At 38.3% G+C, this 22,637-nt stretch overlaps 1 protein-coding gene across 1 annotated transcript in view; it reads left to right on the top strand.

The window, feature by feature from the left end:
* zdhhc17 (zDHHC palmitoyltransferase 17) overlaps nucleotides 1-22,637 on the top strand; it is a 59,812-nt gene that overhangs the window by 33,817 nt on the left and 3,358 nt on the right. The window contains exons 2-10 of the mRNA XM_039660761.2: nucleotides 14,588-14,691; nucleotides 14,917-15,039; nucleotides 15,176-15,253; nucleotides 16,566-16,710; nucleotides 17,758-17,822; nucleotides 17,902-18,064; nucleotides 18,141-18,266; nucleotides 19,389-19,531; nucleotides 19,638-19,738. Of these exons, the coding sequence (XP_039516695.1) occupies nucleotides 14,588-14,691; nucleotides 14,917-15,039; nucleotides 15,176-15,253; nucleotides 16,566-16,710; nucleotides 17,758-17,822; nucleotides 17,902-18,064; nucleotides 18,141-18,266; nucleotides 19,389-19,531; nucleotides 19,638-19,738 (1,048 nt within the window). The remainder of the gene's footprint in view (nucleotides 1-14,587; nucleotides 14,692-14,916; nucleotides 15,040-15,175; nucleotides 15,254-16,565; nucleotides 16,711-17,757; nucleotides 17,823-17,901; nucleotides 18,065-18,140; nucleotides 18,267-19,388; nucleotides 19,532-19,637; nucleotides 19,739-22,637) is intronic.

Raw genomic sequence — 22,637 nt, 5'->3', positions numbered from 1 at the left:
ACCCCAGCGTGTGTTGCATGTTATGACATCAAAAGCTACGTCATTTGACCATGCGTTTGACTCCCATTTGACTCCCATCTGCTGTTGCTTCTAATCGTTATTTTCTTTTTACCATTGCTTCATTCTATCAATTTTTTTCTAGTTTATACACTCGCAAATACAAGCATATTCACACACACACAAACACAAATTTATTTATTTTATATTTATTTTATTATTAATTGTTCTGACAGGGTGTATTTATTTTATATTCTAACCAATTCAATGTTTCAATCAATATACAAAAGCAAAATGTTATCTGTTTGACCACAAATGTAATTGAATATTTTACATGGCATTTTTATCCCCTTTTTTTGAATGAGTGTAAAAATGAGTCTATCTTAAACTAATTTATGTAAACAGTTCAAATCAATTCTGTATAGTTTTTAATTGTTTTATGCACATGTTCCACATTGACAAGTTTACGGTTGACATTTATCATTTTTTTGTATTGAATAAAATATGTAGAAATGTTTTTTATATATTTTTTTGTTTATTGCACTTTTGAGATATTTATCAACGTTCTATTGATTATTTACAAACATAGCCTTCAAATTGGGACAGTAAGGATTTTTTTGATGTATGGCATTTGAAAACGCTCAAAAGAATGACAGCACAGCATGTAAAAATACAAAGATACACTCTAGTGGAATTGTTCTATGGCAGGTCATACAGGGTTAATATTGTATTATTTATCATAAATATTATTTCATAATAAATAGCTTTGAGCGTTTGTTTGTTAGCCAATGCTGAAAACTGTTTCAAAAGATTAAAATGTCTAATGCTGTTGCTCTCTCTAGTGGACAACATGGTTCTATATAAACTGTTGAAAATGAATGACAGGAAATTCAGTTGAAATGCATATCTTTGTCGGCTTATATCTTGGGAATGCCTGGGATAAATAACAACATACTCGAATCGAAGCTAGATGAAGACGGGCCCTTTCCAACGAGCTATGCCACAAGGATCTAGGTGGTCTAGGTCGGGAGTTACAGCCGCTCAAAGTCGGGGTCTAACGGATTCGCGATCCGCGGGGGGGTCGCTCCCGAGCCCCGCGACACTAGATTTCGATCAAGAGCCCGGAGAGAACCTCACCATAAAAATTTGAGCACTAAGCGACTTTTAGTTTTTGAGTTATAAGTGAATTTCTTTTCGGGGGGTGTGGCCTAAAGGTTTCACTTTCGTTTAGAAGATTCAACGTGGATTTCAATGTGATTAGTAATATAGTAAAGCTATTCACAACGTTAATAGCAAGTAGGTGAAGAGGCAGAACAACTGAAGTGATAAACTCTGACAAAATATGATTGTGTTATAATAATGTTATTTAAAGGATTTTTTAGTGTCTATGTGAAAGACTATTGATAAGTAAAATGAACAGCAGAGGATAGGAAAAACCACTTATTGGATCACTTTATTTCTCTATTTCAGTAATATTAAGCAAACCAGTTTTTTCATGTTAACTCCATATAATGCATTCTTATGCACACACACACACACACACACACACACACACACACACACACACACACACACACACACACACACACACACACACACACACACACACACATGTTTGGGATATTTCTTTGTAATCTAATGATATAAAGCTATGTTAAAACCAGTGACAACAGTGGTATTACATAGTTGCCATGTTAATCATATCATTTATCTACAACAGAATGACTGTGTACATTACAGATTTTTAACTTCAGGGACTATTTTGAACAGCAGAGGGCAGTAAAACACCACTTAATAGACCATCATGTTGATTTCGATTTCACCTTTTTAACTGTTATATAGGCATATTTTGTCCAATCTGTCTGAAAATGTTCATGATTATTTAATGTCACGTGTTTTTAAGAAGATCAGAGCATTCATTTCAAGGTTACATGTTGAAGCCATCGATTATAGCCACCCACATGAAGTAGTTCAACTTTTTCTTATAATTATTGATCTAGAGAGTCCAGAGAATTGTACTGCACTGGTTTTAACATTATGATATGATCAGAGATGTACACACACACACACACCTTTGTGATATTTCTTTGTAATCTAATTTTATAAAACTTTGTTAAAAACAGTGACAACAGTGGTAGTTATTCATATCATTTATCTACAACTGAATGAGTGTGTGTGGATTTTAATTCAATATGACAGTTGTCATAGTACTTTTTGACTAAATGTGATTGTAAATGTTAAATTAGTGAATTGATAAAGTCATAATATGAATTATACATGACAACTTACTATTTTGAACAGCAGGGGGCAGTAAAACTCCACTTATTGGCTTAACAGACCATCATTTTCACATTTTTAACTGTTCTACAGGCATATTTTGTCCGATCTGTCTGAAAATGTTCATGATTATTTAATTCCACGTGTTCTGACTTGTTTATTGAAGAGATCAATGCTTTCAGGGACACTGAAAGTGTAGTAATAGATGGCTTCAACACAGTACATGTTGAAGCCATCCACATGAAGTAGTTCAACTTTTTCTTATAATTATTGATCTAGAGAGTCCAGAGAATTGTACTGCACTGGTTTTAACATTATGATATTATCAGAGATGGAAAACACCATTTACAGCCAATACTGGCAATTCACCATAGGAAATACATGGTTTTAAAGCTTTTTAACAGTTATAGCGCCACCTATGGTCCGATCTCCATTAAACTTTGCATGCTTGTTAATGATGTGATGACGCATATGCTCATCAATTTTTGGGATGTTCTGAGTTTTCCTTTAGGATTTATAGGCTTTGGGTGCATATTGACATGCCTCTTTTTGTAAATGACCCTGTTATAGCAAAACAAATGTTAAAGTTCCACTTTTTTTTGATAATTATTGATCTAGAGAGTCCAGAGAATTGTCCTAGACTGGTCTGGTTCCGATCGAGCAAAAAACCAGGGACTAGTTCGCAAAAGTAGGTTTTTGACATATACGTGAATATTTAATGAACAATTTGATTGACAGCAATGGTTCTAGAAGCAAAGTTGTTCAGCATGAGGAGATCTATCAATTGATATGCATATTGTGAGGGTGTGTGCAAACCACGTGATTACAGAGCCATAAAACTCGTTAGCGCCAACTAGTGGCCGATTTCTTTCAAAATTCTTACAGACCTCTAGGGCCATGAGTCGAACATTCCCAACGAGTTTCGTTCCGATCGGCCTTCGTTAACCTTGTTTCATGGGTGCTCAAACTTCATTGGCTGATGGCGGCCATGTTTTTTGAGATACACCAATGTCCTCATAAACATACATGGGGCCTTAGACCAAGACACTGCATACCAATTTTCAAGTCAATCGGACTGACGGTTAGGTGGTTATCTGTTTTTTTCGGTTTATAGCGCCACCTAGTGTTCAATCGTCGCTATTTTTTTACTGTGACCTCAAATTGAACTCATACACATGTGTACCGAGTTTGGTGAAGATATCTCATTTGCTTCTCGAGTTATAGCCATTTTAGTAAAATAGGCTCCTCCCGCAACGTTTATTTTGCTCCTCCTAGCGACCGGAAATAGAAATTTCCACTTTTTTTCAATAATTATTGATCTTCAGACTCCAGAGAACATTTCTGCACTGGTTTGGTTCCGATCGGGCAAAAAACCAGGGACTAGTTCGCAAAAGTAGTTTTTCGACAAAATTCAAAATGGCGGAAAATCTTTCCAGGCGGAAATGAAATCGGAGATATACGTTTTTTTCGTCAGGTGACCAGCTTTCCAATGATATAAGACACTTGAGTGTACGACTTACGGTCTAGGAGTTATGAGCAGTTTCGCGCAATTGGTTGCTATAGCGCCACCTATGGGCCAATCGGGCTCATAATTTGATAACCTCTCCTCGATTTTTGTACTACCATCTGACAAAGTTTCAGAGCTCCAACCCTTACGGTTTGGTCTGCACGATGCGTTTTACGGCAGAAAAAAAATAATAATAATAATAAAAATCCTTACAATTACAATAGGTTTTCAGCACTTCGTGCTTGAACACCTAATAATAAAAATCCTTACAATTACAATAGGTTTTCAGCACTTCGTGCTTGAACACCTAATAATAATAATAAAAATCAATACAATTACAATAGGGTTTCAGCACTTCGTGCTTGAACCCCTAAAAATCAGTACAAAAACAATAGGGTTTCAGCACTTCGTGCTTGAACCCCTAATTAAAGCTGCAAGCAGCATTTAGCGGGGTTCAAGCAGTTTAGGCCGTTAAGGCCTTTAAGCACAAAAGCATCAAAAGACATTAAGGTTTAAGTTTCAATAATGGCAATTTACCATAGGGAATACATTGTTTTTAACATCTTTAACAGTTATAGCGCCACCTATAGTCCGATCTCCATGAAACTTTGCATGCTTGTTGAATAAGTTGACACATGTGCTCATCAATTTTTGTGAAGTTCTGACTTTTCCTTTAGGATTTATAGGCTTTTGGGTGCATTTTGTCATGCCCCCTTTTATAAATGACCCTGTTATAGCAAAACAAATGACAAAGTTCAACTTTTTTTTGATAATTATTGATTTAGAGAGTCCAAAGAATTATCCTAGACTGGTCTGGTTCCGATCGGGCAAAAAACCAGGGACTAGTTTGCAAAAGTACGTTTTTAACATATTCGTGAATATTTAACGAACAATTTGATTGACAGCAATGGTTCTTGAGGCAAAGTTGTTCAGCATGAGGAGATCTATCAATTGATATACATATTGTGGGGGGGTGTGCAACACCACGTGATAACAGAGCCATTAAACTCGTTAGCGCCAACTAGTGGCCGATTTCTTTCAAAATTCTTACAGACCTCTAGGGCCATGAGTCAAACATGCCCAATGAGTTTCGTTCCGATCGGCCTTCGTTAACCTTGTTTCATAGATGCTCAAACTTCATTGGCCGATGGCGGCCATGTTTTTTTAGATACGCCAATGTCCTCATAGATATACATGGGGCCTTGGTCCAAGACACTGCATACCAATTTTCAAGTCAATCGGACTAACGGTCATGTGGTCATAGCCCTTTTTATGTTTTTTTCATGTTATAGCGCCACCTAGTGTTCAATCGTCGCTATTTTTTTACTGTGACCTCAAATTGAACTCTTACAGATGTGTACCGAGTTTGGTGAAGATATCTCATTTACTTCTCGAGTTATAGCCATTTTAGTAAAATAGGCTCCTCCCACAACGTTTATTTTGCTTCCCCTAGCGACCGGAACGAGAAATTTCAACATTTTTTTGATAATTATTGATCTTCAGACTCCAGAGAACATTTCTGCACTGGTTTGGTTCCAATCGGGTAAAAAACCAGGGACTAGTTCGCAAAAGTAGTTTTTCGACAAAATTCAAAATGACGGAAAATTTATCATGACGGAAATGAAATCGGAGATATACATTTTTTTCATCAGGTGACCAGCTTTCCAATGATATAAGACACTTCAGTGTACGACTTACGGTCTAGGAGTTATGAGCAGTTTCGCGCAATTGGTCGCTATAGCGCCACCTATGGGCCAATCGGGGTCATAATTTGATAACCTCTCCTCGATTTTTGTACTACCATCTGACAAAGTTTCAGAGCTCCAGCACTTACGGTTTGGGCTGCACGATGCGTTTTAGGGGAGAATAATAATAATAATAATAATAATAATTAAAGCTGCAAGCAGCATTTAGCGGGGTTCAAGCAGTTTAGGCCTTAAAGGCCTTTAAGCACAAAAGCTTTAAAAGACATTAAGTTTTAAGTTTCAATAATGGCAATTTACTATAGGGTATACATTGTTTTTAACATTTTTAACAATTATAGCGCCACCTATAGTCCGATCTCCATGAAACTGTGCATGCTTGTTGAATACGTTATAACACATGTGCTCATCAATTTTTGTGAAGTTCTGACTTTTCCTTTAGGATTTATAGGCTTTTGGGTGCATTTTGTCATGCCCCCTTTTTTAAATGACCCTGTTATAGCAAAACAAATGACAAAGTTCAACTTTTTTGGATAATTATTGATCTAGAGAGTCCAAAGAATTGTCCCAGACTGGTCTGGTTCCGATCGGGCAAAAAACCAGGGACTAGTTCGCAAAAGTAGGTTTTTAACATATTGGTGAATATTTAACGAACAATTTGATTGACAGCAATGGTTCTTGAGGCAAAGTTGTTCAGCATGAGGAGATCTATCAATTGATATACATATTGTGGGGGTGTGTGCAACACCACGTGATAACAGAGCCATAAAACTCGTTAGCGCCAACTAGTGGCCGATTTCTTTCAAAATTCTTACAGACCTCTAGGGGCATGAGTCAAACATGCCCAACGAGTTTCGTTCCGATCGGCCTTCGTTAACCTTGTTTTATAGGTGCTCAAACTTCATTGGTCGATGGCGGCCATGTTTTTTGAGATACACCAATGTCCTCATACACATATATGGGGCCTTGGACAAAGACACTGCATACCAATTTTCAAGTCAATCGGACTAACGGTCAGCTGGTCAGAGCCCTTTTTTAGTTTTATTCGTTTTATAGCGCCACCTAGTGTTCCATCGTGGCGATTTTTTTACTGTGACCTCAAATTGAGCTTATACATATGTGTACCGAGTTTGTTGAGGATATCTCATTTACTTCTCGAGTTATAGCCATTTTAGTAAAATAGGCTCCTCCCACAACATTTATTTTGCGCCCCCTAGCGACCGCAAAGAGACTTTTTCAACATTTTTTTGATAATTATTGATCTTCAGACTCCAGAGAACATTCCTGCACTGGTTTGGTTCCGATCGGGCAAAAAACCAGGGACTAGTTCGCAAAAGTAGTTTTTCAACAAAATTCAAAATGACGGAAAATCTATCATGACGGAAATGAAATCGGAGATATACATTTTTTTCATCAGGTGACCAGCTTTCCAATGATATAAGACACTTGAGCGTACGACTTACGGTCTAGGAGTTATGAGCAGTTTCGCGCAATTGGTTGCTATAGCGCCACCTATGGGCCAATCGGGGTCATAATTTGATAACCTCTCCTCGATTTTTGTACTACCATCTGACAAAGTTTCAGAGCTCCAGCACTTACGGTTTGGGCTGCACGATGCGTTTTAGGGGAGAATAATAATAATAATAATAATAATTAAAGCTGCAAGCAGCATTTAGCGGGGTTCAAGCAGCTTAGGCCTTTAAGGCCTTTAAGCACAAAAGCATCAAAAGACATTAAGTTTTAAGTTTCAATAATGGCAATTTACTATAGGGTATACATTGTTTTAACATTTTTAACAGTTATAGCGCCACCTATAGTCCGATCTCCATGAAACTTTGCATGCTTGTTGAATAAGTTATGACACATGTGCTCATCAATTTTTGTGAAGTTCTGACTTTTCCTTTAGGATTTATAGGCTTTTGGGTGCATTTTGTCATGCCCCCTTTAATAAATGACCCTGTTATAGCAAATTAAATGACAAAGTTCAACTTTTTTTTGATAATTATTGATCTAGAGTGTCCAAAGAATTGTCCTAGACTGGTCTGGTTCCGATCCGGCAAAAAACCAGGGACTAGTTCGCAAAAGTACGTTTTTGACATATTCGTGAATATTTAACGAACGATTTGATTGACAGCAATGGTTCTTGAGGCAAAGTTGTTCAGCATGAGGAGATCTATCAATTGATATACATATTGTGGGGGTGTGTGCAACACCACGTGATAACAGAGCCATAAAACTCGTTAGCGCCAACTAGTGGCCGATTTCTTTCAAAATTCTTACAGACCTCTAGGGCCATGAGTCAAACATGCCCAACGAGTTTCGTTCCGATCGGCCTTCGTTAACCTTGTTTCATCTATGCTCAAACTTCATTGGCCAATGGCGGCCATGTTTTTTTAGATACGCCAATGTCCTCATAGATATACATGGGGCCTTGGTCCAAGACACTGCATACAAATTTTCAAGTCAATCGGACTAACGGTCATGTGGTCATAGCCCTTTTTATGTTTTTTTCATGTTATAGCGCCACCTAGTGTTCAATCGTCGCTATTTTTTTTACTGTGACCTCAAATTGAACTCTTACACATGTGTACCGAGTTTGGTCAAGATATCTTATTTACTTCTCGAGTTATAGCCATTTTAGTAAAATAGGCTCCTCCCACAACATTTATTTTGCGCCCCCTAGCGACCCCAAAGAGACTTTTTCAACATTTTTTTGATAATTATTGATCTTCAGACTCCAGAGAACATTCCTGCACTGGTTTGGTTCCGATCGGGCAAAAAACCAGGGACTAGTTCGCAAAAGTAGTTTTTCGACAAAATTCAAAATGACGGAAAATCTATCATGACGGAAATGAAATCGGAGATATACATTTTTTTCATCAGGTGACCAGCTTTCCAATGATATAAGACACTTGAGCGTACGACTTACGGTCTAGGAGTTATGAGCGGTTTCGCGCAATTGGTTGCTATAGCGCCACCTATGGGCCAATCGGGGTCATAATTTGATAACCTCTCCTCGATTTTTGTACTACCATCTGACAAAGTTTCAGAGCTCCAGCACTTACGGTTTGGGCTGCACGATGCGTTTTAGGGGAGAATAATAATAATAATAATAATAATAAAAATCAGTACAAAAACAATAGGGTTTCAGCACTTCGTGCTTGAACCCCTAATTAAAGCTGCAAGCAGCATTTAGCGGGGTTCAAGCAGTTTAGGCCTTTAAGGCCTTTAAGCACAAAAGCATCAAAAGACATTAAGGTTTAAGTTTCAATAATGGCAATTTACCATAGGGAATACATTGTTTTTAAAATTTTTAACAGTTATAGCGCCACCTATAGTCCGATCTCCATGAAACTTTGCATGCTTATTGAATACGTTATGACACATGTGCTCATCAATTTTTGTGAAGTTCTGACTTTTCCTTTAGGATTTATAGGCTTTTGGGTGCATTTTGTCATGCCCCCTTTTATAAATGACCCTGTTATAGCAAAACAAATGACAAAGTTCAACTTTTTTGGATAATTATTGATCTAGAGAGTCCAAAGAATTGTCCCAGACTGGTCTGGTTCCGATCGGGCAAAAAACCAGGGACTAGTTCGCAAAAGTAGGTTTTTAACATATTCGTGAATATTTACCGAACGATTTGATTGACAGCAATGGTTCTTGAGGCAAAGTTGTTCAGCATGAGGAGATCTATCAATTGATATACATATTATGGGGGTGTGTGCAACACCACGTGATAACAGAGCCATAAAACTCGTTAGCGCCAACTAGTGGCCGATTTCTTTCAAAATTCTTACAGACCTCTAGGGCCATGAGTCAAACATGCCCAACGAGTTTCGTTCCGATCGGCCTTCGTTAACCTTGTTTTATAGGTGCTCAAACTTCATTGGCCGATGGCGGCCATGTTTTTTGAGATACACCAATGTCCTCATACACATACATGGGGCCTTGGACAAAGACACTGCATACCAATTTTCAAGTCAATCGGACTAACGGTCAGCTGGTCAGAGCCCTTTTTTAGTTTTATTCGTTTTATAGCGCCACCTAGTGTTCCATCGTGGCGATTTTTTTACTGTGACCTCAAATTGAGCTTATACATATGTGTACCGAGTTTGTTGAGGATATCTCATTTACTTCTCGAGTTATAGCCATTTTAGTAAAATAGGCTCCTCCCACAACATTTATTTTGCGCCCCCTAGCGACCGCAAAGAGACTTTTTCAACATTTTTTTGATAATTATTGATCTTCAGACTCCAGAGAACATTCCTGCACTGGTTTGGTTCCGATCGGGCAAAAAACCAGGGACTAGTTCGCAAAAGTAGTTTTTCGACAAAATTCAAAATGACGGAAAATCTATCATGACGGAAATGAAATCGGAGATATACATTTTTTTCATCAGGCGACCAGCTTTCCAATGATATAAGACACTTGAGCGTACGACTTACGGTCTAGGAGTTATGAGCAGTTTCGCGCAATTGGTTGCTATAGCGCCACCTATGGGCCAATCGGGGTCATAATTTGATAACCTCTCCTCGATTTTTGTACTACCATCTGACAAAGTTTCAGAGCTCCAGCACTTACGGTTTGGGCTGCACGATGCGTTTTAGGGGAGAATAATAATAATAATAATAATAATTAAAGCTGCAAGCAGCATTTAGCGGGGTTCAAGCAGTTTAGGCCTTGAAGGCCTTTAAGCACAAAAGCATCAAAAGACATTAAGGTTTAAGTTTCAATAATGGCAATTTACCATAGGGAATACATTGTTTTTAACATTTTTAACAGTTATAGCGCCACCTATAGTCCGATCTCCATGAAACTTTGCATGCTTGTTGAATAAGTTATGACACATGTGCTCATCAATTTTTGTGAAGTTCTGACTTTTCCTTTAGGATTTATAGGCTTTTGGGTGCATTTTGTCATGCCCCCTTTTATTAATGACCCTGTTATAGCAAAACAAATGACACAGTTCAACTTTTTTTTTGATAATTATTGATCTAGAGTGTCCAAAGAATTGTCCTAGACTGGTCTGGTTCCGATCCGGCAAAAAACCAGGGACTAGTTCGCAAAAGTACCTTTTTAACATATTCGTGAATATTTAACGAACGATTTGATTGACAGCAATTGTTCTTGAGGCAAAGTTGTTCAGCGTGAGGAGATCTATCAATTGATATACATATTGTGGGGGTGTGTGCAACACCACGTGATAACAGAGCCATAAAACTCGTTAGCGCCAACTAGTGGCCGATTTCTTTCAAAATTCTTACAGACCTCTAGGGCCATGAGTCAAACATGCCCAACGAGTTTCGTTCTGATCGGCCTTCGTTAACCTTGTTTCATAGATGCACAAACTTCATTGGCCGATGGCGGCCATGTTTTTTTAGATACGCCAATGTCCTCATAGATATACATGGGGCCTTGGTCCAAGACACTGCATACCAATTTTCAAGTCAATCGGACTAACGGTCATGTGGTCATAGCCCTTTTTATGTTTTTTTCATATTATAGCGCCAACTAGTGTTCAATCGTCGCTATTTTTTTACTGTGACCTCAAATTGAACTCGTACACATGTGTACCGAGTTTGGTGAAGATATCTCATTTACTTCTTGAGTTATAGCCAATTTAGTAAAATAGGCTCCTCCCACAACGTTTATTTTGCTTCCCCTAGCGACCGGAAATAGAAATTTCAACATTTTTTTGATAATTATTGATCTTCAGACTCCAGAGAACATTTCTGCACTGGTTTGGTTCCGATCGGGCAAAAAACCAGGGACTAGTTCGCAAAAGTAGTTTTTCGACAAAATTCAAAATGGCGGAAAAATTTCCATACCCGAAATGAAATCGGAGATATACGTTTTTTTCGTCAGGTGACCAGCTTTCCAATGATATAAGACACTTGAGTGTACGACTTACGGTCTAGGAGTTATGAGCCGTTTCGCGCAATTGGTCGCTATAGCGCCACCTATGGGCCAATTGGGCTCATAATTTGATAACCTCTCCTCGATTTTTGTACTACCATCTGACAAAGTTTCAGAGCTCTAGCCCTTACGGTTTGGGCTGCACGATGCGTTTTAGGGGAGAATAATAATAATAATAATAATAAAAATCAATACAATTACAATAGGGTTTCAGCACTTCGTGCTTGAACCCCTAATAAAAATCAGTACAAAAACAATAGGGTTTCAGCACTTCGTGCTTGAACCCCTAATAAAAATCAGTACAAAAACAATAGGGTTTCAGCACTTCGTGCTTGAACCCCTAAAAATCAGTACAAAAACAATAGGGTTTCAGCACTTCGTGCTTGAACCCCTAATAAAAATCAGTACAAAAACAATAGGGTTTCAGCACTTCGTGCTTGAACCCCTAATAATATAAATAAAATAATAAAATAAACACCACACACACATATATTACGTAAACACAAACTTTTATTTTGGATGCGATTAATCGCGATTAATCGTTGCCCATCCCTAGTTCAATATAGTACTGACACTAAAACTCTTTTTTCTCACACAGTAGGCTAATATTTATTTTGGGGGGACTATCCACAATACATATTATTGTCACTATCTAGGATACGTATTGTTGCATTTTTGTATTGCGATATATTGTGGCACGGTATATTGTTGTATATTCAATATATTTTTGGACTTATTGATTTTTTCCAGCTGCTTGGTGGCTGTAAATTGTGATGGATCATCATCTCAGTACTGTTGGACTGACCTCTGACCTATTGGAGAGCCTTTTAGAAATAAAGATTTGACTCGATCGGATGTCAATTTATATCCCCTTCACGCAGATTCTCTCTTTCTGGATGCTTTGCTGGAGGGTAACTGTGACATTCAGATAATCTCACTGGGGTTTCCTCTGAAAGTGTGTAGTCATGTGACTGCTCGCTGAATCTTTGTGTTGATAAAGTGAGTGTCAGACTTTTATTTTCCGATTATGAATGCATACTGTCATTATTATATATGTGAATATCTGGCCAGTGTGTGTGTGCATGTCTCATCTCTGCTGGCCTGGCATTTCTCTGACACACACAGGCACAGGGAGCTCGGTGTGTTTGCCAGGACTCCCCTGTGTCCTGTGGGGGTTTTCTGTTTGCCCTTTGCATCTGTTTCAAGATTTTGTTAGAAGGAATCTAATTTTACTGTGTTTTTAGACATATACTTGAATTTTCTGGTGTGTAATATGGTAAACTGTGTTTTTCAGAAGAGTAACAACAACTAGTCTGATATTATTACTGTATATTGAGGACTTTTTCTACGATTGTGGTTTATAATTATAAAGTATAGTATTTGGTTTATTAACGCAAGGTTTTATATACATAGATTTTTTGTCATCTTACATTTTCTATGTTAATTTGGAGGGACAAAATCTGAATTTATAAAGGAGACAAAAAATGAATCAACAAGGGGCAGGGCTGCGCTAGTTGAGTTGTCTCTGAGTGGTGGAAATATGTAATAGAATGAATAAATACGGGTTTCTGGAAAAGTGAAAAGGATAAAGATGGTTCATGTCAAAATGGCTCGGGTGATTTGGGGGGTTTCTATCAGACATCAGCATCCCCTGGGCCTTTAATACAATAGACAGAGACCCTCCCCACCAATCAATAGAGCTGAAGCCTCTGGACATCTGCTGGTCATCAAACACCCCCTGACCTGAGCATCAGCAGCAGTCTCAGGGGTTATTACTCTAATTATAATGTTAGACAAAGTTAATAGACAAAAACAGGTCAGAAACATTGTCTCCCTTCTTGGTGATATTATGATATGAGTATTAAACAGACTGTTTTTACTGGTGTACCTTTAAGATGATGCATACATGGCAGTTTGTTATGATTAGCTAACCTCAGCATGGACTGGAAAGGGGTTTACATGTAAATGTGGTAGACTTGGTGTCAAGACCGCCTAAACCGAGACCCAGACGCTACCAAGAGCAGAGACCAAGTCGATACCAAGACCAAGTCTAGACCAAGGCCGAGACCAAGTCAAGATCAAGACCGCCTAAACCGAAACCAAGACACTACCGAGAGCAGAGATCAAGTCTAGACCGAGACCAAGACCAAGTCAAGACCGAGACCAAGTTGAAGTCGAGACCAAGACCAAGTCAAGATCAAGACCGCCTAAACCGAGACCAAGACACTACCAAGAGCAGAGATCAAGTCTAGACCGAGACCAAGACCAAGTCAAGACCGAGACCAAGTTGAAGTCGAGACCAAGACCAAGTCAAGATCAAGACCGCCTAAACCGAGACCAAGACACTACCAAGAGCAGAGATCAAGTCTAGACCAAGACCAAGTCGATACCGAGACCAAGTCTAGACCAAGGCCGAGACCAAGTCAAGATCAAGACCGCCTAAACCGAGACCAAGACACTACCGAGAGCAGAGATCAAGTCTAGACCAAGACCGAGACCAAGACCAAGTCAAGACCGAGACCAAGTTGAAGTCGAGACCAAGACCGAGACCAAGTCAAGATCAAGACCGCCTAAACCGAGACCAAGACACTACCAAGAGCAGAGATCAAGTCTAGACCAAGTCGATACCGAGACCAAGTCTAGACCAAGGCCGAGACCAAGTCAAGATCAAGACCGCCTAAACCGAGACCAAGACACTACCGAGAGCAGAGATCAAGTCTAGACCAAGACCAAGACCAAGTCGAGAGTGAGACCAAGGCCAAGTTGAAGTCGAGACCAAGACCGAGACCGGAGGGGAAAAAAACAGGCTAGTGTTGTTAAAGTTAAGCAATAACTTGTAAGATTTTGTTTTGCGTGGCCTGCCTATCTCTACCAATTTCAAAGTCTCCAAATGAAGACTTTGAAATCTTAAAAACTAATTTCTAGTTTTTATTGGATTTCTTCAAGTTTTTACACGACACATTTCAAACGAGCAAGACAATCCTGTTTTCCAGGATACAGCCCCTTTAAAAACACCTTTCAGTTTTATTTCAGCAGTGTGTGTTTGAGTGAGATAGCAGAGATGGAGACTCTCTGTATATAAGACATGTCGTGTCCAAGATCCTCTGTGCCATCCATCACTCATCCTTCTATCCGTTTGCTCTAGAGATGATAGAGATAAACTGACTGTCTTTCTCTCCCACAGGAAATTAAAACCCCGAGTCACTATAGCCATGGCTACAGCGAGAGCGTTAGCCGCAAGAGCCACGTGGACGACTACAGCACTTGGGACATCGTCAAAGCCACCCAGTGAGTCTCTCATACACACACACACATACACACGCCCAGAAACATCTAGCTATATATTAAAATCATCCAAAAGACATCAGTTGAGCAGCCTGGTTCTGTCCTGTTTTGGTACTGTGAGTGAGCGCAAAACATTGTGCATTTGAAACTATTGTTTTTGTGTTTGTAACGGATGTTTCTTTAGTGCTTGTGTGTTTTATTGTGTAATTTGAGCTGTTTGTGTGTCAGGTATGGCATATTCGAGCGCTGCCGTGAGCTGGTGGATGCCGGATATGACGTGCGCCAGCCGGATAAAGAAAATGTCACACTCCTGCATTGGGCGGCAATTAACAACCGCATAGACTTGGTCAAGTACGTATCTGTCTGTGTCTTATTTGCGTATTGTATACACATTCAACTTCCTTTCCTGAATCTGAGACAGACGTTTAGCTGTATGATAAAGCCTAGATGTCTCACTTCAGAAGTGTTGTCTGTCTGCTCTTTGTAGGCATTACATATCTAAAGGTGCCATAGTTGACCAGCTGGGAGGAGATCTCAACTCTACGCCACTACACTGGGCTACAAGGTGACTTATTGCAGAGCAACCACTATATGCTGTACACTGCTTACTATTTATCAAAGCATTCATCAATACACTAAAATGCTGTTGAGCTTTCTGGTTCATTCATCACACTGGACATGGATGCTCAAGTTGAGCTGTGTTATTGTTAACTTTAACTAAAACTAAAAGCATTTTTCAAAAGCGGAAATAAAATATTAAATATTAGTTCACCCCCAAAATTAAAAAATCATCATGTTGTTCCAAAACCCATAAGACTTTCACTCGTCATTGAAACAAAATGAAGATATTTTAAATAGGGATGGGCAACGATTAATCGCATCCAAAATAAAAGTTTGTGTTTACATGGTATATGTTTGTGTAGTGTGTATAATTAATTTGTATATATAAATACCCACACATGCATGTATATATTTAAGAAATATGTGCATGTATATATTTATTCACAATTAATATTATATATAAATATAAATATTTGATATATTAATAACACATTTTTCTTAAATATAAACATGCATGTGTGGGTATTTATATATACAAATTAAATGTATTATACACACATTTATTATGTAAACACAAACTTTTATTTTGGATGCGATTAATCGCGATTAATCGTTGCCCATACCTAATTTTAAATAAATCAGGCAGGTTTCTGTACCTCCATTGACAGCTACCTCTTTGACGCTTCAAAAAGTTTACGTCAAGAGATCGTAAAACTAATTCATTTGAATGGAGTGGTTTAGTCCAAATTTGCGAAAGAGACAAAATCACTCTGGTTTCATCAAAAAGATCTTCATTTGTGTTTTGAAGATGAACAAAAGTCTTACGGGTTTGGAAAGACATGAGTGAGTGAGTAATTAATGACTTTTTTTCATATTTGAGTGAACTAACCCTTTAAGTTGAATTATTAAATAGATTTTTTTTATTACAAAAACTAGTAAAAGTTAAAGCTAAATATATACAAATAAAAGGGCATAATATTACTGTAAATTAAACTAAAAATGAAATAAACTGATGAAAGCTAATTTAAAATATTAAAAAATACTTTAATAGTATATTTATTCTAAATTGCATAAGTGGTGTGTGATTTGTTGTATACAGCAGATTTCATATAAATTGGTAGGTATACAAAGTATACAGTATATCTGAATCAAATACATGTAAGTATTAAATCATATTGTGCATACTGTATGGTATTGTGTTTTGGTCTGATGCGCCACCCTACACCCTAATTTGAAAGTGATTGCAGTACCAGCTTTGTCCACAATCTCCTTTAATTATATCTGTGAATGACACTCGTCCGCTCTCTCTCCTTCAGACAGGGCCATCTCTCCATGGTGGTGCAGTTAATGAAGTATGGTGCTGATCCGTCTCTCATCGATGGGGAGGGTTGCAGTTGTGTGCACCTGGCCGCTCAGTTTGGACACACCTCCATTGTGGCTTACCTCATTGCCAAGGGACAGGTACGCTTGTTTATATAAAGACTCTTCATGAAACGTTCTGTGTGACGCTGGTCTCATCAAAACCAAAACCAGTCAGAATACCTTTGATTATCTTGTAGCTATTTTGAGCTGACGGGATTTCCTTGTGGGCGGAGCTACCCGGGAAAACATGACGAAAATAAAGTAACCATCAAAATGTCTCATCCAGGGGGCAGGGTTTCATTTGCATTTGGGATTAAAAAAGATGTGTGCGAAAAAAGTTGTATGAGATTTAAGGGCATAATAAGTCTCAAATAGCCTTAATGGATGTTAGTGTGCATATTTTATCTCCTGCATCTTATTGGATCAACATCCAGCAATAATTAAAGGGATACTCGACTTTTTTTTTTGGAAATAGGCTCAATTTACAACTCCCCCAGAGTTAAACAGTTGAGTTTTACCGTTTTCCAATGCATTCAGTCGATTTTCTGATACTTTGAAGATTATCAGTAACCAGACAGTTTCTGGTCTTATTAAGTCAATGAGACCAGAAACTGTCTGGTTGCTGTCTCGCGTGCCAGAGCGATTGGGTGCACGCACTGAGACGAAAGAGCTATCAACTTGTCTTACTTAAGGGAATAATATAGTTTAATATGAAAAAACGGTGGAGTATCCCTTTAAATGTAGTATAGTCTATTCATTATATGTTGCTTTTTCTCCTGCTTAGTCCATTTCAGCCTGCAGGGGGCGTTTGTGACATTTCTATCCACAGCAGTTTGACCTCTAGGAAAGATATAGACCATTTTGCAAGATGTAAACAAAACTGGTCCAGAAGCACTTCCTGTTTCAGTTTTTTAACGCTACATAAAAGCTGGGATAAAATACAACCAACAGAACATATAAAACCGAATCAAAAAGTTATTTTTTCTTTACATGTGAAATAAAGAAAACAGTTACAAACTGAAACAGGAAGTGTTTCTGGACCAGTGTTGTTTACATCTTGCAAAATGGTCTATTACATGAACCCATTGCATTTGATCTCAGCCTGATCCTACTTTAATGTATCATTTTTTATGTGTCGTCCTCCAGGATGTTGATATGATGGATCAGAATGGCATGACCCCTTTGATGTGGGCGGCTTATCGGACGCACAGGTGTGTGTGTGTGTGTGAGAGGAAATGTTTTCATTTTCCATTGTTAAAATGTAAAGCTAATAGGTGTGATCTCCCGCAGTGTTGACCCAACACGGCTGTTGCTGACGTTTAACGTGTCGGTGAATCTGGGTGATAAATATCATAAGAACACGGCGCTGCACTGGGCGGTTCTGGCCGGAAACACTACGGTCATCAGTCTGCTGCTGGACGCCAATGCTAACGTCGATGCACAGAACATCAAGGTAAAGTCCAGACGGACACACCAGCACACTGAAATGATGTGTGTACATGACATCTGATAGTATTTGTGGGTGGCAGGGGGAGACGCCGCTGGATCTGGCCAAACAGAGGAAAAATGTGTGGATGATAAATCATTTGCAGGAGGCCAGACAGGCCAAAGGTTACGACAGCCCCTCGTACCTGAAACGACTCAAAATGGACAAGGTAAAGCAACTGAAAGATTTCTCTCGTCTCAAAATTAGAGTGTTGCACGACCATTCAATTGTATGACTAGGTTTCTAACAATGGAAAGCTTAAAGGAGAACTCCGGCACAAAATGAACCTTTGGTCTAATTACACATTGCTACCTATTCAACCGTTATCTGAGATTTGTTTTCATGATTGCCGAATGTAAATAGTTTTATCTCTAAAAACAGTTTAGCCTATAACGCTAGTATAATGCTAGTATATAGTGCATAGAGTAATGACAAATAAAAATCGCTTGTTATTACCACTAACAAGGCTCAAAATAGCCCCACACTAAAACGACAGCATAATAAGAGTCCCTACATTCAAACCGAAGCATTGAGAACTTTGTCAAGAAGATATTTTATACACACAGTCAACTTCGCGAATACAGGAAGAAGCCATCTTTGAAAAATAGTCTCTATCAGTCGATCTACGAACGCCGATCCAAGTGCGCTGGTGAGATGTGAATAAGGTGATGAGGTGAGCGCGAACAGTAGTCTACATCTACATATTGATGAGAAGAAAGCGGTTTGTGTTTCTTCCGGAAACAATGGACCATATGAGGTTCTGCACAGTTCAGCGCACTTGGATCGGCGTTCGTAGATCGACTGGTAGAGACTATTTTTCAAAGATGGCTTCTTCCTGTATTCGCGAAGTTGACTGTGTGTATAAAATATCTGCTTATTAAACACTGACAAAGTTCTCAATGCTTCGGTTTGAATGTAAGGACCCTTGTTATGCTGTCGTGTTGGTGTGGGGCTATTTTGAGCCTTGTTAGTGGTAATAACAAGCGATTTTTATTTGTCATTACTCTATGCCCTATATACTAGCATTATACTAGCGTTATAGGCTAAACTGTTTTTTGAGATAAACTATTTACATCCGGCAATCATGAAAACAAATCTCAGATAACGGTTGACTAGGTAGCAATGTGTAATTTGACCAAAGGTTCATTTTGTGCCGGAGTTCTCCTTTAATGCAAATGGGTGGAGTGTCCCTTTAAGAGCTTAAAAATGTGAGATTTACTTCCGAACTTCCTAGAATTAGAAGATTTTTGTGATCCCGCCCCCAGACTTTGACTTCTGTGTCTGTTCGCAGGAGTTCAGGCAGAAGGTGATGTTGGGAACTCCGTTCATGGTGATTTGGTTGGTGGGATTTATCGCCGATCTGGACATTGACTCTTGGCTCATCAAGGGTGTGATGTATGCGGCGGTGTGGCTCGTCGTGCAGTTCCTTTCCAAGTATGACGTGCATGCCATTATAGCCATCTGTGGTGCTGCTCAGGCTTTTAATGGATTCTGATGCGAGTGTGGACCATCATGGCTAACATTTCGTCTCTGTTTCTAGGTCTTTCTTTGATCACTCCATGCATAGCGCTCTTCCTCTGGGCATCTATATGGCCACTAAGTTCTGGATGTACATCACCTGGTTTTATTGGTTCTGGAACGATATCCTTTTCAGTCGCTCCATCATTTACTTCACTTCCTGTGCTTTCAGTGTATGATCATAATATGGAATTGATGCAACCTAAATAAGTTGATACAATCCACTTAATAAGAGTATTGTATTCCAAAAAAATCATCATTATCCAGACGGGGCGAAACTACACAGTGACAGAGGGGTATGCGGGAACAATTTTTGTGCCATTTTGGCCACATGGCAACATTTTGTCAGAATTGTTCCTCATGCAAGAATCATGATCTCTGTTTAAAAAAAAAAAAAAGTGATTCTTAATTTCTCCATAATCGTGCGGCTCTAATGTGTCGATGAGCATCCGAATAAGAACGCTGACACAGCAGGAAAAGCAAACATCTTCTCTCTGTGTTTGGCTTTGTTTTCCCTGCATGAAACTTAAATCTGGGTCACTGAATTGACCCAGTTTACCTGGCTATATCTCACTTTTCAATGTTGAAAGGTCTAAATCTAGTAGACAAGCTCACAAGTCCTTTATTTACACATTCTCTTGATGTGATGGACCTAATGAAAGCAACCGAGGATCAGTGTTGGGTAAGTTACTCTAAAAAAGTAATTAATTACTAGTTACTAATTACCTCTTCAAAAGTGTAATTAGATTACTGTACTAATTACTCTCTTTAAAAAGTATTTAATTACTTTTAATTACTAATTACTTTCAAAATCCCATATCAATCTCAACCAGCTGACTAATACAAGAATAGACATGAATCTGTTTTAATTCTTTCAAATAAATACTATGAAATTGCATGAATTATCCTTAAACTGACCAGGTTACATTATAAAAACATACTTTTTAACATCAGACAATACATTTTGATGTTAAACCCACTATTGTTTTATGTCTGATCTCATGACATTTCACACTTTTTTCATACATATTTTACAATAATTCATACGAATGCGGTAGTACAATTTAGACACCTCATGAAATGCATACAAATCGCTGTGAGATCGGATTGATCTATACACAGTATTTACCTCAATTACATCAGAAGTAACTGTAATTAAATTACAGATAAATGAAGAGTAATCCCTTTCAATGGAAAAGTAATTAAATTACAGTAACTAATTACTTAGTAATTAGTTACATCCAACACTGCCGAGGATATAAATGGGAAGTTTAGCAGTATGCTTTTGTTTTGTTACGTTAATTTAAACAACATAAACCGAGATGAAAATATCCATAATTCGCCCACGGTTGTCTGGAGCTGATTTGTTTCTAGTTGTGTTGATGCTTCATACTGTGAAAATCATCTTGGACAGATTTAACATGGCTATGGCTGATTTGCCTTGGAATCAGGAGTGACTCACACATTAAATGTAGTGAAATTGACACTTTAAGTGATATTGCGTGGGTGAGAGGGGGGCTGGACGGCTTGACATTATTTATTGTGTCTCATCAATGTGAGATTATGCCACACACCATATATCTGCTATATATATCTATAGACCATTTTGCAAGATGTAAACAACACTGGTCCAGAAGCACTTCCTGTTTCAGTTTTTTAACACTACATAAAAGCTGGGATAAAATACAACCAACAGAACATATAAAACTGAATCAAAAAGTTAAAAAAACATCTTTAAGATGTTTTCTTTACATGTGAAATAAAGAAAACAGTTACAAACTGAAACAGGAAGTGTTTCTGGACCAGTGTTGTTTACATCTTGCAAAATGGTCTATTGAATTGAGGAGAGAGAGAGAGAAAACAACAGTTCAACAAATTAATGCATTTCAAAATATGGTCTCTTGCCCATCAGTTTTATCAAAAAGTAGTAATAATCAAATTTAGATGAAGGGCTTATCATTTTTAAGTATTTATTTAGCTGGAATATCGAAAAATCAGGCATTTCTACATAGTTATTTAATAAAAATAAACACTTTTTGTTGCATTTCCAGCAAAAAAATGGTCACTGTGATATATAATTATTTCTCATTCTGTGATATAAGATTCTGCGGTGTGAGAGAGAAAGCCGAGCTCTTGTCTGGTAATGACACATGTTGCATTTCTATGTTTATGCTGCTGTCAAACAGCAGGAAAATAGGATTTCTGCCCAAAGCTGAAGCATTTCCTCCTCTTTTGAAGGAGCCGCTCAAGACGTGACTCATGTCTGGATGTGCCTATTGAGTGAAGCTGCTGAAATGTGGTTTGTGTGGCTCTGTGCTGTAATTGGAGGTTGTGGAGTGATGTTTAGTGTGTCATGTGTCCAGGTGTGTCTCCAGAGCTCAGGAATAGAAACAATGCACTCAAACCCTGCAGCTAAAAATCAGTTCAAGAGCTCTGGGTGGATCCGTTTCCCTCTCGCCCTTATCATCCGACAATAGAGCATCTCCTCAGAGGATTGAGCTTTCTTCCTGCTGTAATTGTTGCCCGTGTGCAGCTCAGCTCAACGAAAACACCGACCCACTTACAGAAGAAACAGATTTTCTGTTTTTTTTAGACCGTATGTCCTTTAATTTTCTCTGGTTGGAGGCACTCGTGTTACATTTCAGATGTCAAACAGGAAATTCAATTCATAAATTAATTTGTCAGGTTGTTTTTTTTTTGTTCACGAAATAACTCATCTTGCGACTTTTCATAAGATTCTTGAATTTGAATGACTACTAGTTATTATTCCCACATTCAGTGTTTGTTTTGTTATTGGATCATTCTTTAGAATAGGTTATGTTCACTTACTCATTTGAACCAGTTCACAAAATGGTCGGAACGATACATTCAAATCAGTTTGATTGACAATAACATTTTTTAACTTTCATCAAGTAATTACAAACGATCCTGGGAATTGATTGGCCCAGAGTCCCATTGTTTTAGCCTGGGAAAACCCAGACAACTTCCGGCAAATTTAGATTTTTTAAGGAAGCTGAACCAA

This window comes from Pimephales promelas, chromosome 24, assembly GCF_988280905.1.
Source record: "Pimephales promelas chromosome 24, fPimPro1.hap1.1, whole genome shotgun sequence".
NCBI classification, from domain to species: domain Eukaryota; kingdom Metazoa; phylum Chordata; class Actinopteri; order Cypriniformes; family Leuciscidae; genus Pimephales; species Pimephales promelas.
Note: the sequence above shows the minus strand (reverse complement) of the source record. Positions and strands in the feature narration are given on the sequence as shown.